Below are 18,118 nucleotides of genomic sequence, written 5' to 3'. Positions count from 1 at the left end.
GTGCAGCATGATATGCACACGTGACTTCTACCTTCTAATGCCATAAAACGCGGCCTCTTCCACCGACGCGTCAAAGAAACACCGCGGCAGCAGGAAACCAGAGTTCGATGTTCAGATGTGAATCTCAAGTGGCTGTGTGTGTGTGTGTGTGTGTGTGTGTGTGTGTGTGGGGGGGGGTGTTATTTCTCACAGCTGATTTGTCGTAGTTAAAGTACCTTTTGTGGTTGGTAGATTGCGTTTGGTGTTATCACTTTTATTTATGCCCCAGATCAAACTGAACATGTAACTATAATATCAGCAGGTGTTTTTCATTTTATGAATCTCCTGCTTTAGAGACATTTTGAACCATAAATATTACAAATAGATTCCAATTCTTTTTTTTTTACATTTAAGTTCATTGGGGAGAATACAACTTTTCAGCGGTTAAAAAAAAAAAAGAACAATAAGTGTGAACCATTCATGTCATTTCTGCCTTACTGACGACTCACGGCCCTGTAATAGAATTGAAATACTTGAATGGGGAACATTAAACGTCCACATGGAGCATTAAAGAAGATCAACTTTTCTTTTTCGGGTCACTCAGCAAGTTTTTGTAATGGTTTCCATGTAGTAATCCGTATCATAGGTGATCTTTCCTCTTTCAGTCCCACTACGCGAGCTGAAATATAGATAATAAAAAAAAAAAAAAGAATCTGTACAAAGAAACTATACAAAATGTTAATAACAATATGAGAAAATGCTTCTGATGAGTTCAACGTAAAAGCAAACTGGTGCGCAGAATGTTTACTTTTGTTTTCTTGTGGGATTTGTAAATAACAGCAATTTTTTATTTTTTTGGAGAAAAAAAAAAATCTAAGTATGTGAACATTTATTTTGTATTGCACAGAAAATGTTTAGTTTGAATATCGCGAAGTGGATGTGTGATATTGCTGATCGTTATCATGATGCAAGTTGTACGTTATGAAGAAGAAAAAAAACACGAAGGCTCAGACGTTTTTGTACAGGTTGTTTATATGTGTGGGAAAAATTACTGAAAATAAATAAGAACACGGTGGTAAACACACAAACTTTCATTTCCATGGTCACAACCCACAAAAAAATGGTTTAAATTGCCATTAAAGGATCACGCCTTCAGTTTTCTTACATATTTTATCACCAATAATTCTGTGAAAAGATGCCAACGATGTGATCAAAGTGTAATCTAATGGTTACATCTTAGATGATTACATGCCGTCCAATATCTATTTGATCCTTCTGGAGACATAAATCTCATAACCGTCTAGTGGAATTTTATTTTAAAGGCACAGTCATTTCCTAAAAGATGCGTGCCGTAATTTTCTAATTTACCCAAACGGGACCAGAATAACATCCGTCTCTGGGGGGGGGGTTGAACTTCAGAGCATTTCTATCGCTTCCCCACCTCAAGCGGCAGCTAACGATGCTAACATCGCTAACGGCGCTAATGGCGGCGGCGGCGCTGAACTGAGGCGGGAAGCGGAGAGAGTGAGCGGGGGCCACGCGGCGTAATCGGTTCAGACTGGTTTCTGGGTTTCTATGAAGAGGAAACAATGTCAGCCACTGAAAAGAAAAAAATCCTTCACTTCAAAGCGCAGGAAAACAGATCTTCAGGCAATCTTGGAGCTTATGGAGCTAGCGCACTAGCGCTTTCTGTAACCCCGCCTCCTCCAACGACCGATTACAACACACACACACACACAGGGAGACTAGATTAAATATTGATCTATTTATATCTCGTCTTGTTATGCTCCTAACATCGTATGAAGAACTTTTAGAGAACAAAAAACAAGTAACGACGAAACTCAAAGTAAACCTAAATGCTCTGTCTGCTCTCAGTAAGAATTAGCTTCAGTTTATTTAAACCACATGTGTCATAAAAAAGTTAATGTTTGATTCTAAGTTAAGGAGTGTGTGTGTGTGTGTGTGTTTGAAAGGGGATGATGAGAACTTTAATTTCATGGTGTCAGACGATGGCTCATTGTTGACTCATTAAAAAGGGAAAAGGAGAAGCTGTCTTCACACATCGCAAGTTTTCATCAGTGCATAATTTCGAGGAGTAAAACTGTGAACCAGACACCAACAGGGGGCAGGTTTTCAAGGATGTGGGTGTTTACAGGACAAAACAACGGGATATGTGGGACGCTTTCTTCTTCTTCTTTTTTAACTATAACCCATTTGAAATACAGCTGTCGTTAAAAACGCACGGCATTATTTTTGTGAGTCGTGCTTCTAAATATTTGATAAAAGTCTACAGCTTAATATATTAAATTGTTACGCTGTACAATTTTCATGTAAATACAAAAGCCAAGCTGGTGTTATTCGACATAATCAACTCATTTCTTTTTATTTATGAAATATCAATTAGTTTGTATTTTTAAAACATTTTTAAAATTTGTGACTTGGAAAAACCTGATTTTGAAATCACAGCATAAATTAGGTTTGTTATTTGGCTTTAGACCTTAGATATTGTAACATGAATGAGTCACATAATGAGTTGTTGATAATTCACTCAACATGTCAATATTACAAATAAAAACCCATCAGTCAAGTTTTTAAACCCCCTCATGATCTACATGTCAAGTAAACATTTGGGCCTTTTTTGGGGGTCCGGTCGGTGACCCCGACATCACCATGGCAACATGACGGCTCGTGGGCGAGGTGCCGCGGACGACCACCAGATGTCAGCCACCGACGCCGTGGAAGGAAAAGTTGCCTCTCAGAAGTCGACGTGAGCCTCCTTCTCTGCTCCTCGCTCGCTCCATTCGTCTCTCCCTCCCTCCCTCCCTCCCTCTCTCCCTCTCTCCCTCTCTCCCTCCCTCCCTGAACCTCGGAGCGCACTATATAAAACATCCCTCCACACTGACACTCTCAGATGTGCAAACACCTCGGCTCCTCCAAACCTCACAGCAGAAACCTCCCCGGTAGGAACACTTGAGGCAGATTTTTTTTTTTTTTTACTATTATCTTTTTTTGTAATGCCAGACACCTGACCCCTGTCCCCCCTAGAAAGAGCCCGAGAAGATTCATCTCCCCCCCCCCCCCCCTCCAGCCTCAGGACCACCTCTCCTCACTCACAGGTTTCTCCCCTCAAGTTGGGCGACTGGTCCCGTCCTCGTCCACAGGGAGCTTCTGTCCTCCTCCTCTGCTGAAGAAGATCCGGGCGCCACTTGGACGATGAGGACCACGTGCCTGCGGGCGGCCGCTCTGCTGCTGTCGGCCGTCTCCCTGGTGAGTTGGACGTGTCTCTCGCTGTGCCTCCTCCTGGTCATTTTACATCTCTGCGGTCTGTGTGATTGATGTTCTGGCAGCAGCGATGTATATATATATATATATATATATATACATCGATGCAACGTGCGCCAATAGAGCGCTTTTGATGACGTGAGTTCCCGGTTCTGTGCAAGGACAACCAGGAGTGTCACAACTACAGGCATTTGAATCAGAAGTCACTGCTGCAAGACGTCAGCTGTCAACGTGGCATTTAGTTTTTCATTTTGTTGTTGCGCGCTCGGCTTTTTAAATGTTTTCACCTGAATTTCAGCCCCCGTAGTGACAAAAAAGCCCCCGGATCTGTAAACCGCTCGCTCATTAGCGTCGTCGCAAATGAACCAAACCGAATCTGCATCTCCACGAATCCACCTCAACGCCAACGGCAACGCCAAATGTTTCTCCCTTCCCATTTGCAGACACACTTCAGTGGGAATACATGTGACAGGACAGCCCGGGCCCATTGTGACAGAAACATGGCAGAACGCTCCCAGACACTTTGTGACAACCCAATTCCTTTAATCCTCGCAAAGACAGTAACCCCTCACCCACCGACAAGTCTGTCAACAAAGCAATCAAAGCAGAGCAGGAGCCACTCCTCTCCCCAACACCAAATAAAAAAAATAACAACAAAAAAAAAAACATAAACTTAATCCTCACAGACTCGACTGGCCTTAAAAAGCTGCCGTAGTGTTATCAGTGTTTAATTTGCATAGTGATGGAAAGAAGTCAATTACTATTAATTATTCTCTACAACTTAATACCCATTATCGAATTGAATTCACCGTCTTGAAAACCATAAACTCAATTTCACAGCCGACTAAGCGCACTAATCATTTCCCCCTCCCCCCCCCCACTTTCTCTCTGTTTTTTTGTGCCCTTCCTGCTTTGAAGGAGCAAACAAAGATTCCTCGATTCCGGGAGCAATAACATTAACAAACATGCATCCCCTCATGGACTCACTGGAGAGACGAACATTGATCGAGTGCGCGCGGGTCACATGTGCGATAGCATCCCGCTACTCGTAGCATCACTTGATGGAAGTGGGGGCTTTTTTTTTTTTTTTTTTTTTTTTCCTTCCCAGAGTCGGCTTCCAAATTGCTTCGCTATGCTTTAATGGGATGATCATAATTGTTTCGTACTCGGTGCATCCTAAGCTTTCGCCTGCAGCTCCTTCAAACAGATTGACAGACCCATGGGAACCTCGCAAACTTATTTTGGCCGCCTTTGAACCAAGTCGTGTGTGAAATAATATGATTATGCATTTTTCCTCTGGGTAAGTTGAGAAACTGGTGGCTAGTCTCTCTCTCTCTCTCTCTCTCTCTTACCTCCCCCCCCCCCCCTCTTAGCCTTCAAACTGCCCCCTGCTCTTATATCCCGCAGTCCGACCGCGTTTGCTATTTATCCTCCTCAGAAGTCACGGCAGTAATTGTGCCCTGGCCTCCCAGAAAAGCGGGGTGATGGGACCTCGGCTCCGTCCACCAGCTGCCTGTGATGTCTTGACATACTTTGTGATTTGTCATCATCTCTAACCCTCCCCCCTCCCCCCCCCCCCCCCCCCACGCCCCTCAGGTAACACTTTGATATCACTGGGAGAGAGTACTAAACTCTTAGCGGGCGTACCAATGCGCTTAGTGGATCCATCAGCTCAACGACGGGGGGGGTGACCTCACAAGGCTGAATTTACTAAAAACGCCTCCCAAGTGCACAGTGGGAAAATGCGCCAAAGACGGGATCAACACACCGAGGGGCCGGTAACCCGCCTCCTCGTCGTCCGCAGGCTCGGACTTTCACGGACCTTCCCGAACTCAAGTGCGCGTGGCGGCGTGAGGTCATATGTCAGATCACGCGTGACCTCTCGTACCCGAAAAGGTCACAGCCGGTTTGATCCCGCGGAAGACGCGTCGTGTCCTTGAGGGCCCCCCCGACCTTTAACCCCCGATCGCTCCTCGCGCTTTTAACGCTCCGGATAAACAAACCAGACGGGGGGGGGGGGGGGGGGGGGGGGAAATCGGGGCGAAAAAACCTGAGAATTGGTTTCCGTGCGCACGAAACAGACAACGCACAACAACCATCTGCACACTGCAGCCCAACACTATCCATCCAATCGAGGCTGCAAAGTGGCAGCCCAAATCCGCCTCTGAGCCCAGGTCTCTTCTTTACCCTCTCCCCCCCCCACCACCCCCCCACATACAGGTAAATGAAAAGTGACACACACTTTCATTCTTCCACATTCGTTTTTTTTTTGTGTGTGTGTGAGGGGCCTGCCGCCCTCCGACGGTTCTATTAAAGGTGGAATTTGTTGGCCGCTCCCGGGGGGGATGGGATGGTGTGGGTGGGTGGTGTGGTGGGGAGAGGAGGGGGGGGATGGGGTGGGGGGGGGTGCCATAGAATATCCTCCGAGCTCCCCGAGGGAACGCCGGGGTTGTTTATCTTCCCGTTTGAAGGAGCGGGCGCCCGCGCCTTATCACCGCCGATAGCTGGGAGCAGATAGCATTTAAGGCCGCTACGCTGCGCCTGGCAATCTGGAGAGAGCTTTGCTAAAGAGGGCTTCGTGCACAGCGAGGCGCTCTGCTGGGGGAACAATGTGAACACGCGGGGGGGGGGGGGGGTGGTGTGTGGGTTGCCTGTACGTAAACGCGCTTGCAGGTGGAAAAGTTGGACAAACCCACAGCCATGAAATGGCTTGGAAAAGCCTCCAAATACGATTGGCAGATATGTTTGAATATGATGCTATATTTAGAATATATTGCAGATTGAATTTTTTTTTTTTTGTTGCCCTGCTGCATTGGACCGGTGTGACTTTCTGTAAAGTTTGTGTATTTTCTGTATAAAAAACGCGCCACAGATTTGAAGTCTGCTTTTGAAAGACATTTTGTTGCTTTTGAGTACAAAAAAACCCACAGCGATGCTCCTGAATAATTAAATCTCTGCCTCTGATGCTTTGATTTTTAGCTCTCTTTTTATTTTGCTGTATGTGTGTAACTTAATGGAAGTAAACCTGCAGTAAACACATAAAACACCATTAACGCCCGTTAAAACTTCAAATCCTGAATATTTCTCAATGGCATTAAGCCTCATCAATTTACCTTCATGTGGTCAGAATTGGGGTTCAGGAAACCCCCCCCCCCCTCCTTAGTTGTCTTTTAAGAAGCGTGTAACATTCTCTGAACTAATCTGCTACATCCGGACTGTCTGGCTTTAGCTTTCTGCAACATGAGCGAACAGCTGACATTTTCCAACGCGGCTCGGCTCCATAATCCTGTTAGCAGCTCCAACAAATACAAACAACCCTCTCGGGAGAAGACCAAAACTTTGCAAGAACATTGTTTATTTATTTTTTGGTCTGGACATATTTTAACAATACGAACAGTTCAGTCGGGCCGACGTGTCACTCGGCAACATCGGCGCTTTCGTCTTTTCGCGTCGCAACACGTTGTTCCCCCCCCCCCCCTTTGGGTCGGTGGGACAGACGTCGGCTGATTGACTGTCAAAGAGTCGACTGGATCATTTCGGGTAATTTCCCATCGTGCAGATTCATTTCGTCAGTCGACTACTCGTGTCAGAAGAGGACATCGCGTTGATTAGACGTGTGTATATTATAGTGTGCAGATTATCGTTGTGTGTAACATTGACGAAACCCGGTGGATTAAAATTGAGAGAAAGGGTTTTAAAACTAACATTTTAAAACTAAACCATCGGACACGGTTTTGCTTCTTTTTAAATGGCCACAGACCAAACAATAATTCGAACCTACACAGTTAAATAAAGTCATCCGAGTGCAAAATGAATCTCACTTTAAACGGTGGTAGACGTAGTTTGATATTTAATAAAACACATTATTGACAAACCCAATATACCGTCGGCAGGCCAAAGTCATCCCAGTGTGACTGTTGACCTTTACGCTGGCGTGTTTGTTTCCCTCCCCGTCCTTTATCCGGCACCATTGTTCCCCTTTCTCTCTCTGCGGTGTCTCTTTCAGGCGCATTCATGCATCTAACACACACACACACACACACACACACACACACACACACTCTTGCACATTTCTCAGGCGAGAGGTAACTCTCGGCCCACTGAGTGCTGGTGCAGTCAGTCGGGGGGGGGTGGTTCTGGATATAAACCTTGCTTTAGTCAGGACTGCCTCTGATCTGGTTAATCTCCCCGGGCCGGATTACAGGTTGGACTGTAATCCGTGAAGTGGGGTCTCTGTGAATGTGCTCTAATCCAGAGACTGTCAGGTGCTTTAGATGAAAGCTAATTGCGTGTCACAGTTTGGGGAACCGCGTGCATGACGCCCGGCGACAACGGAGCGAGTTGCCTCCACGACAACCAGGATTCTGGTCCCATGATCACTCGGGAGCACAATTCATTCACATCGTTTGGTGGAAAACAGGGAATAATGAAATCCAGTGTTATCCCACAAAATGATTCACAGCATGGAAACGATTGGAAACATTCATTTGCTTTGGAGTCCTAAAGTCTCCTTTGACCAGCACTGTTTGGAAAATAATATTTGTATCCACACACACACACACACACACACACAAGGATCAATGTCAATGATCAGCCGGAGAGATTAACAGATAAATAAAGACTTAAACCTTAGACTTAAAGGCTCAGAGCGTTCAGCATTCCTCGATCTGAAGCGTTACCGAGGAGCATCGGTAATTACGACCAAAATTAATCTGATTATTACAGACTTTTCAGAACTCAGAAGAGAAAAAAAAAAAATCTGTAAAATTAAATGGGGATTAGGGGTCAAAGATAATTTCGACGACTCCAGCGGACAAAGTAAAACTGAAATGTTTCAACTCGTGTTGATTCAGCTGTTTCCTAGCAACGCAATTCCATTAACGTGCACTAAAACGGAGAGAGAATTAATACTGGTACATTAGGACAGCGGGAGGAAAAACATGAAAACATAAAAGCATGCAAGCATGTTCTAATAGTGACCCAAAAAACAAGCATGAACCTGAAAAATCAGCCCTTAAATGAACCTAAAAATAACTATTGCTTTGTTCCATTTTCACTTTTAAATAAACACAAAAACCTGAAGCCAGCTGAAACCTGAAATATTATAAAACCAAATAATAAAGACTAGGTAGTATAATGTCAGAATGAACTTTATAGCCGCTCGGCTGAAAAGTCCATACGATGCCAATTCAACTCTTACATCCTGAGGAGCTTTATGTCGGACTGTAATGGTGAAGATAAATCCTCCCACTCGCTTCATCTTCTTACAGTACATCACCAGCAAGGCCGACATGACAGACTTTTGTTTCCAGCAATGGAAGACAAAAGGAGGAGTTCATTAATTCAGTTTAACTGCCCCACTGCGCAAGGAAACTGCTGGAAGTCATAGTTCTCTTCACCTTGTCACGAGGATCATTCTGCAGCTCAAAGTCCTGCATCTCTCGCTCGCCCTCTCTCTCTCTCTCTCTCTCTCTTCTTTTACAAAAAAACAGCCTGCCGCAAACATCTTCCAAGCGTTTTCCGGGTATGAAAGGCTCTCGGTGAAGAAATGCGCAGGTCGTGTCCGTCTTCTCACAGCCACGCGAGGCTGGCGTCTCACCGACGGTTGCGTCCACGCCATCGAGGCCTCTTTCCAAACTCCTCCCCCCCTGAAGCCGAGGGCACCAGTTTAAACGCTTGCTCTTTCGAGAAGAAGATCACAACTCTGGAGCTACAATGTCATCCAGTGGACCTTCTGAATGAGAGAAGACCTTATTTTCAGAGTATCGATCGCGAAGAGAGAGGGGGGGACGAGGGACGAGGGCGGGAGGGGGGGGGGGCGAAGGTGCAGAATGCGAAACGCTCCGAGCAGACGGATCCGGCGTTCCGGGCGTCACTGTCACGCGCCGCTCGCCGGGAGAGGAGGGACGCGGAGTGGAACCATCAATCACCCTGCTGCTTGCATCCCGAGACGCCCCTTCGTTCCTCCTCTAGTCTCGATTGGGACGTTTCACGGACTGGGAGCGCTGGTTTCGAGGTGGCTAGGCGCTCGTGGGGGGGGGGTGGGGGGGTGAAGCCGTTTATCTGTTTGCGCGGGGCATCCTGTGAGTGGACGCCACACATCTGGCCGAGTCAGGTTGCGGTTGCAGCAAATGAAACGAACCCACCGAGGGTCATCAGTCATCTGATGGTCTCCGATCCTCCATCGCACGGAAGTCAGGGCGCTTCGTCCGCTCAATGTCGATGTACGTCGTCGTTTCTGGCTCCTTGAAATGAAGATCACGTGGATTCCCTGCAATCCATTTGATTCCAAGGGATCGTACGCCTCTGACCGGAGGGATTCCAGCTCGGCTTTAATCGCGGAAAATGCTTCCGACATTCACCCTTCACCCTGAAACTAAGCTCTGATGCACCGTGACGTCGCCTGAGAACGCCATCAGGTAGGAGCTCTTTTAAGTGGTTGGAGGTGTTCCAGTAATGGCGATTGTCTTTTCTTTCAGGTTGCCGGCGCCGACTCACCGAGTCCAGGAAATCCAGACTTGAGAGGGAGCTCAAAGTCCAAAGCGAAGACCTACTGGACCGAAAGCAGCAAAGCGGTCTCCATCAGCCGCCTGCTGTCCCAGACCCTCTACGGCAAAGAGAACTTCACCCCTCTGGACCTGAACTACGACGGGGCGGACTCCTTCTCCAAAGCGGAGCAGTGGAACTGGCTCTACAACGCGTCCAACTCCCGCGACCCGCGACCCAGGACCAAGAGGAGGCCCATCGTCAAGACCGGCAAGTTCAAGAAGATGTTCGGTTGGGGCGACTTCCACTCTAACATCAAGACGGTGAAGCTCAACCTCCTCATCACGGGTAAGATCGTGGACCACGGCAACGGGACCTTCAGCGTCTACTTCCGCCACAACTCCACCGGTCAGGGCAACGTGTCCGTGGGGCTCGTTCCTCCCACCAAGGCCGTGGAGTTCCAGGTCCGCCAGCAGCATCAGCCATACCAAAACCACCACCACCAGCAGCAGCAGCAGCAGACGGCTCTGGAGACCAAGGACAACAAGCTGTTCAACTGCAGGGTGGAGTACGAGAAGGTGGAGAAGGGCACCAGGAACTCGCTGTGCGCCCACGACCCGTCGCAGAGCTGCTCGCAGGAGCAGACCCAGAGCCACGTGTCCTGGCTGTGCTCCAAGCCCTTCAAGGTCATCTGCATCTTCATCACCTTCTACAGCACCGACTACAAGCTGGTGCAGAAGGTGTGTCCAGATTACAACTACCACAGCGACACCCCTTACCTGCCCACGGGGTGATCACGTGACCAGGGGGGCGGGGGACAAGAGTTTAAAAAAAACAAAACAACGCAAACGTAAAAAAAAAATTTAAAAAAAAGAAGAGGTCTGGGTAAATAAAAAGAAAAAAAGAGGCCGGCTGTCGGGTCTTTGAAGACGTCAGAATTATTTGAATAAAAAATGGATTCAAGACACTTGAGACGTTGACAGGCATGATGAACAGACCCAGCCGAGGTCATCGCGGGAGCATTTAGGGAGGCATCTGTAGGCTTGCAATACTCATATTATATGCATAGCAGCTCACATGGAGAGGAACTCACCAAGCCAACCGTAAAAATATGCTGATTGTATTTATGTAAATACTGTGGGTTCCACACAAAGACCAGAAAACAATTTTATTAATGTTTCCTTCTGCTAATTTAGTTGTTTATTCTAATAGTGTATTTTCGCCTCAATCCTGCTTTCTGTCTTTTCCAATCAGTTGCTGGTAATCATTGCAAACACGTAAATGTCAATGCAAATAAGAAGAACCTGTCAGTATGCAGCAGAAGGCCATAATGGGGAAAAAAAAGAAAATATATTTTGAGTGGTGTTGTTTTCTGCGGTGTGAATTGTTAGCGTGAATTTACCTCCCCGATATTGTCCGTGCATGAACCGAATGTGGTAAACAACCGAATAACGTCAGTCTATATTTTCATGTTACCGCGGCTGTCAGAAATCAAGCAGCGACAGAGGAAAAAAAAAATTGATTTCAATTGTGTGATACCTGGTAGCAGTTTTAAGGCCACGCTTCGATGACACCAACGACACCGGCGCAGGGCTCCGATCAGATCAAAGTAATGCAAGTAAAATGTTGCAATAAATAAATAAAACTTGCAGAACTCACACAAGATAACGCAGACGCAGACGACTCATTTCTTCACTGCCACTTAAGACCCGTGCGCCTTGTTCCTCAGTCCGGCGTCTCTTCCTCCTCCTTATTTTTGTGACTAACAAGTCCAATACAATAAATCTTGCCCCCCCCCCCCCCCCCTGCAACACCAGACGAGCAGCTAATAGTAAGAGGAGTCAGGGCCACGCTGACCTGCAGGATCCATAAATAGCTACAGGTGCACCTTTTGTATTAAGAGAACGCTGGATGATGAGAAAAATGAGGTCATAGGTGTTTTTAATGATTTTGGAGGAAGCCGAAGACGTGAAAAAGAGAACGGTGTTGAAATGTGATTTCCTGCTCCAGAGGAGATCAAACAGCGGGCGCTAATCACACATTCTACCTATCAAACCGAGAAAAAAAAACAAAAAATATCTGGATGAGACTAACACTGGCTGTTAATGATATTGGATGTTCCAATTGGCTATTAAACCTTCATTACATAAATTGGGAGCCAGTGGCTCAACGTGAAGCATTTAGGCGAAATGAACACAGTGCAAGTGGAAGCGCTGCAGAGTCAACACCACAGACTGAATGAATTAAAACGCCAATGGAAACCTGTAAAAAAAATAAATGAGAAGAGAGAAAAAAAAAAAAAAAAGTGCACCTTGGGGCCCCGATCACGGGTGTCTATTCAAATTCAGTGCTCTTGCCACGCGGTTCACGCGGCGGCGGGCGGCGGCCTGGAGGACATCCAGCGCGGCGGCGTGTTTAGTGACAGACCTGAAAGAACAGGGGCCGCGGCACAAAGAGGAATTTATGATGTGCAGGAACACGGGGCTGGCAGGAATCACTGGAAGCACCTGACTCGTAAATTGGGAGCATGTTTCTGTCAACCGGAGAAGAAGGAATGACTAACGTCTGCGGATGGCTGTTCTTTTTTTTTGGGTGGGGGGGGGGGCAGTTCTTTCATCTCAATAAAAGTGACGTTGACGCCTCCCCGCCGTCACCCAACTGTGCCAAGGACAGTTTGTTCAGACGGCGCTCTGCAGAAGACAACGCGGCCTCATTCGTGCACGTCGTCTCACGGGCGCAAACAGTCCGACACACAAGCGTTTGGAGAGCGAGATCCGCCCCCCCCCCATCCTCCCCTCCCTCCACTCCCACTGATGTCGTCTGAGGGGTCAAAGGCCACGTGCTGTGTGTGCCGTGCCGCTCGAGTCAGATGAATAATGTGCAGATGTGTTCGCCGACTTAAAGCTGCAGCGATCAAATTCTTCGACGATGCATCAAATGTCTGGTGGGAAAAAGGTGGGAAGATCCCGAGAGAGAGAGTCATCGTGGGGGGGTTCCGAGGGGTTTGAGCGTCGTTCGGCTCATCGTTTCACGAGGCCATCGTTTGTCAGCGTTAAACAGCTTGTTGCCCTGACAACCAGGTGCTCAACAGTCCCATAAAATGCAGGTATCAGAGTTTTTGTAAATTTCATATCTAAATGTAATTACAGATATCAGGCGGTTTTATTTCTGTGTTTAATTACATTGCTGATTTAACATAATCTTTAGCCTTTGGGTAATATTAATAACTTAGATATGAATGTTGAGTCTCGTATTATTGCTTTTATTAAAACATCTGTCAATCACGCCGTCAGAGGCAGCAGCTTCCAATTTACGTTTCGTCTTCTCGGCCTCCGTCTAATCTTTTGTTAACTTTAAGATAACTGCCCGTACTTCCAATACAAGTCAATAAAAGGATCAAACAGAAGGGATGTAGAAAGCAGAGGTATGTAATTAAAACGAAAGAAAATTAAACTCGGAACAGATTTAACATTTTTAATAACCTCAAGTCAGCAGTAAATCTCATTCTTGGAGAGTGGGAGATGTTGGGTTCATTAGCTCCCGCTTCGAAAGCCAGCGTCTCTCAAACTTATGCTCCTTCCTGAAGCTAAAGGAACCCCCTCCTCTAAAAAAAAGGGGGAGAAGAAGAAGAAGAAGAAGAAGCACAACGAGCTCCCGTGTGAAGAAGGAGCGATCTTCAGGACCCCCCCCCCCCCAGTTCTTCTCCCTCGCCCCACAATCCCTGATTAATGTGGCCTGGGCGGGAGCTGTCAGAAATGGCAGAGAGCATCATGGGATTTCTCCTTCATGGTCCCAATGACACCCGGCAGCTGCAGGAGTAAACAGATGACTAACCGCTGGCCTTTTGGCAGCCCGGTGGAGATCCGCACGCCGCTTTGACATTTTGGGCGGATTAGAAAGTTCTTGGGTTGTGCTCTCGAGGTGTCAGAGGTGGTCGGCATAGTAATTATTAGCGTCTTGGTTTTCGCCCCCTCTGGGCCTCCCCCCCCACCCCCCCCTCCTCCTCAGTTAACGTTAGTCCAAAGTTAGCGTCTGTCCAAAGCAAAAAGTCTCGAACATCCTCTAGAAGCCTCATTTATGAACAAATCACGTCTCGTTTGTGACGCTGCAAAAGGATGTAATGGTACCAAAAAACAACAACAAAAAAAACACCAAAAAAACAACAAGCGATTGTCATTTCAGATCATGTCCTTTCCGCAGAATTCATTTTAAATCTGTGGCTGCAGGCGTCCCGGGGCCCAGTTCTGTGTGACGTATTGACATATTAAAGGCTCTTTCAGACAATAGCTGGTGTTTTTCTTTCATTTTTTTTTTTTTTTAAATCAAAAATAAATTATTCCCCTCAAAACAGCATTACTCCTCCGGAAATGAAAACTCACTTATTGTGAACGTCTCATATCAGGTGAAAACTAGGAGAGAATTAATTAACCTTTGTCATTTTAATTGCTTTAGTGACAGCTGTCCTTTGGTGCTGCAGCTCTCCTAATGCACATACTGTGGGGCTTGTCAATTACTTTCTCGGAGAATAGATTAAAACGCCACAGAGGATAGAGTCATTTCATTAGTCAGACTTAATGCCCCCCCCCCAGACATAACCAGGTACGAGAACTTCACCCCTGAATATGCAAGAAAACGAGCAACAACTATTAAGCCCGGATGAATCGAATGAATTGTGGCAACGAGAAATTAAGTTTACGCTCTATTTAATTCCGTCCCGCTGCTTATATTACATTTGTATACACAGGTTTTTTTTCTCCTCTGGAAAGGGTTTGATAATTAGGAATACGTTAAAGGCCTTTAATAAAAAAAAAAAGGTCTCGGACTGAAATGCAGGGCACCTGCGTGGAGCAGCTAATTGCTCTAATGGATGTCAGAACAGCACCGTAATGGACGACGGCGTCTCACGGCCGACGCACATCCACGACTCGGCGCCGCTGGGCTCGTCGCGGGGGGGCCCGGGCAGACATCAGGCCGCTTTGAAACATCTGTCAGCTGCCTCGGGCCCGCTCGCAGCGAGACGAGGGCCCCATTTTAGCAGTATATATATATATATATATAAAAAATAAAGGGGCGAGGAGGATTTCGTCACCTGGATCCCAAGTGTCATGTGATTACAATGAGTTTAACGGAAGCGTTGGGCGTAAATGCGCAGATGGTGGATGTAACACAATCCAGAAGGCAACAGTTTGAAATGTGAAAGACGAGGGAGGTGGGGGGGGGGGGGGTCACTGTAGCACAGGCGCTATATCACACATCATTTAGGGTTTAAATGATCCCAATGTTAAGGGTAGCTTTATTAAACCACACAGGGAAAGTATCGGCGTCAAAAAGAGGCGTTTGCTTTTTTTAAAACGACATGAGCTGTAAGAGGATTACGCGCCTCATGAATATGGCCCATTTCAAGCCTGTGGTTTACCAACACTTGGGCTATCAGAAGCCCCCATCTCCATCCATAACAGACCGCCCCGCGACACAAAGGCAGATCCCCTCCTACCTGAACACCTCAGATTTAATTTCAGTTAAGAAAAGGAATAATAAAAAAAAAAAGGTCTGATCAGCTGAACACATCTGTGTGTGTGTGTGTGTGTGTGTGTGTGTGTGTGTGTGTGTGTGTGTGTGTGTGTGTGTGTGTGTGTGTGTGCTGATTCTAAACCCTGACAATTTAGCTTCATTTACAAATCCGCTGCACCTCAAAGAGAAAATACAACTTGTTGAAAATCTATTTTTAAAGTATCCAATGCGACCGGTGAATTATCACAGGAGAAACAGCAGAGGAAGGCGATGCTTTCTTCATGCCACCTTGTCAAACGCATCCCTACAGCTGGGTGTTTGCTATTTATACCAGATGAACAAACACTAAAGATCACACTTGTACTTTCTTTCTTTCTTTCTCTCCCCCCCCCCATCAACGAGGTAATACATTTTACAACAGCATCTTGTTACGTGTCAAAACATCAAGGCTTTGCAATAAGTGTAGAGATGAAACGGCCGTAAGGAAGAGCCGTCCGGAGGATGAGGAGGAGGAGGAGGAGGCCCCTCTCCCCGTGTCACAGCGGGAATATATGGCGCCGTTTCCCTTCAACGTCCCGCCTCCCAAACGGGGAAACAATCAGGGCCACAACCCCCGCCCCCCCCCAGCCAGCCGGGGGCTTCATTTGCCACAGATTTATAACTTGAACAACCTCTCCCGGTGCCCGTGCTGCTAAAGGTGAGCCGCTGCTGGTGACAGAGATGGAGTCAGCGCGGCGGCAGGGGGAGACGAGGATGATGCGCCTTTCAAAAAAAATAAAAAAATGCATCACCATTAAATCAAAGAGTAACCTTGGACGAGTTCGGGTTCGGTGCCAGCTCGGTGACACGCTCTGTCCCCCCCCCACGGAGCATGGCAAACAGTGAGGAGGAGGGAGGGGGGGAGGGAGGGAGGCCAGAGCTGCAAGGGTGAAGGGACCAGCTCCTCCTCGCTGACCAAGGGCACCTCACACTGACATTTTTCCATCAAGAGCCCGAGCTCCACATGTCACAGACAGAAGGTCCGGGTCTGAGGGACGGGAGAGGAGGGGGAGGGGGGGGGGGGGGTAGGGGGGGTAACTGCCTCAGAGAAGTTAACCAACAAAAAACTCAAATCTTTTAACCACGTGCACAGAACACCGGTTCAACCCGTGCTTTTTGTATTTTTGATCATATATTGAGAAATAAAATATTTCAGTGTTTAAAAAAAAAAAAAAAAAAAACAGCTTCAATAGTGAGAAAATACCTAATGCGAAAGTGGAATTAGTGTTATTGTTCCCCGAACAATTCCCCGAGCCATTACACAGGGTTTTAGCAGAGCAGACAAAGCATTCGAGTGCAGCCCGGACACATTAAAGCCTGCTGGTCCCTCGGCTACAAAGGCTGAACGTTGCATACTTCCCACTCATGCAGATTGCTAAATCAAGAAACTACATTTATTTACGCTTTTTAATAAAAAAGCATTTAAAGCCTCAGAGGAAATTCTTTATTGAGACCCCTGGTGGAAACGCCGCGCGGCTGCCCGAGTCTCTCCACAGCACCCATATTTTAAGTTAATAATGTGTCCAGGGCCGTTATGGTATACATAAAACAGTAACCAGTGCATGAGGGCCAACTGAGGCAGCATGCTTACATTGGAAATAAAAAAAAAAGCCGTGGCAAGAAAGAAACATCATTTTAGATTAGATTTCTAGACGGAATCTTTGGTAACTTTCTTTTTTTTCTTTTAAAAAAAAAAATCTAACTTCCTCCACTTGCCTCACATTCGCTGAGAGATGTCATCCATCTATCTCTGCCCCCCCGGCTGCAGCAGAACCTCGACCGCGAGCGGCTGCTGCTGCTGCTGCAGCGCGGCTGTATTTCAGCATGTTGAAGTGCATGGAGAATTCCCATGAAGGGTAAGGGATTATGGATTTTGGCCTCTAAGCCGCCTGGATGCCCAGTGAGGATGTCTCTGAGCGTAGTAATCTTCAAACACCACGCAGAGTGATGAGTGGGCAACTGAGGAGTTCTACTCGGGATCTAAATGTGTTCCAGCAAGTTACTGGTGAGAGAGAGAGAGAGAGAGAGAGAGAGAGAGAGAAAACACCATTTGGTGCAGAAATGGAAAGGATCGATTCCGTGGCCCCTCCAGGCTGGAGACACTTTTTGATCCTGTGACCCGTTTAGAGTCTGTGTAATAAAAAATAAAATAAAAAAACTCTCGCCAAGCAAGGGATCACATTGGAGTGGTGTGAGATGTAAATGTCACGGCTCCCCATTACCACACGTTACTGCAGATGAAACAAAACAAGGAAGAAAAAATAAATAAATCCTTTTTTAGGGTGAGGTGCCTTCACGACGATGACGACGGTGGCCTCCTCTCGGAAGGGGAGGCCTCCGTCGTCGTCATCATCATCATCATCACGACGAGGCACGCTCAGGTCCGGGTTTGGACTGCGTCCCAGAGAGATCTCACAGCCGCACGGTGGAAGAAGCGGCTCTGAAATACACCGAAAGTGGCACAGAGTAAAGCACAGAGACGTCAAAGACAATCAATGGCCACGCACGACCATGATCAATATCAGAAAAGGAATTTCTCTGACTCGACCCTGATTGAATTACAACCCCCCCCCCCCCCCCCCCCTAACTGCAACACTTAATTTTAGGCCCTGATTATTCTGCTGTCTTACTTAAGTGGACTCAAATCGCTTGGATTCCATCTTGGATCCTAAGATAAGCTGCGAGTGCAGGAGGACGGATCGGATGGGGTGAAGGACACCAGGCTTCATGGAGATAGCATCCCCCCCCTCCCCATCTATCCGCTCGCATCACAGGGCCCGAGACGCCGTCAGAGGTCAGCGTCTGGGAGGGGGGGGGGCCA

General features: G+C 47.0%; 1 protein-coding gene across 1 annotated transcript; it reads left to right on the top strand.

Moving 5' to 3' along the window:
* The first annotated feature begins 3,053 nt into the window (after positions 1-3,053).
* Positions 3,054-12,551, top strand: LOC119198082 (neurexophilin-1). Its single transcript, XM_037454938.2, has 2 exons — positions 3,054-3,246; positions 9,741-12,551. The coding sequence occupies exons 1-2, from the start codon at positions 3,193-3,195 to the stop codon at positions 10,539-10,541; spliced, it is 855 nt and encodes a 284-aa protein (XP_037310835.2). The 5' UTR covers positions 3,054-3,192; the 3' UTR covers positions 10,542-12,551.
* Positions 12,552-18,118: the final 5,567 nt, after the last annotated feature.

Source organism: Pungitius pungitius, chromosome 11 (assembly GCF_949316345.1).
Source record: "Pungitius pungitius chromosome 11, fPunPun2.1, whole genome shotgun sequence".
In the NCBI taxonomy this organism is placed as follows: Eukaryota; Metazoa; Chordata; class Actinopteri; order Perciformes; family Gasterosteidae; genus Pungitius; species Pungitius pungitius.
Note: the sequence above shows the minus strand (reverse complement) of the source record. Positions and strands in the feature narration are given on the sequence as shown.

Coding starts and splice junctions, on each gene's coding strand:
- LOC119198082 (XM_037454938.2), top strand. CDS start 3,193: ATGAGGACCACGTGCCTGCGGGCGGCCGCTCTGCTGCTGTCGGCCGTC. Junction 3,247..9,740: donor TGCTGTCGGCCGTCTCCCTG/GTGAGTTGGACG, acceptor CTTTTCTTTCAG/GTTGCCGGCGCCGACTCACC.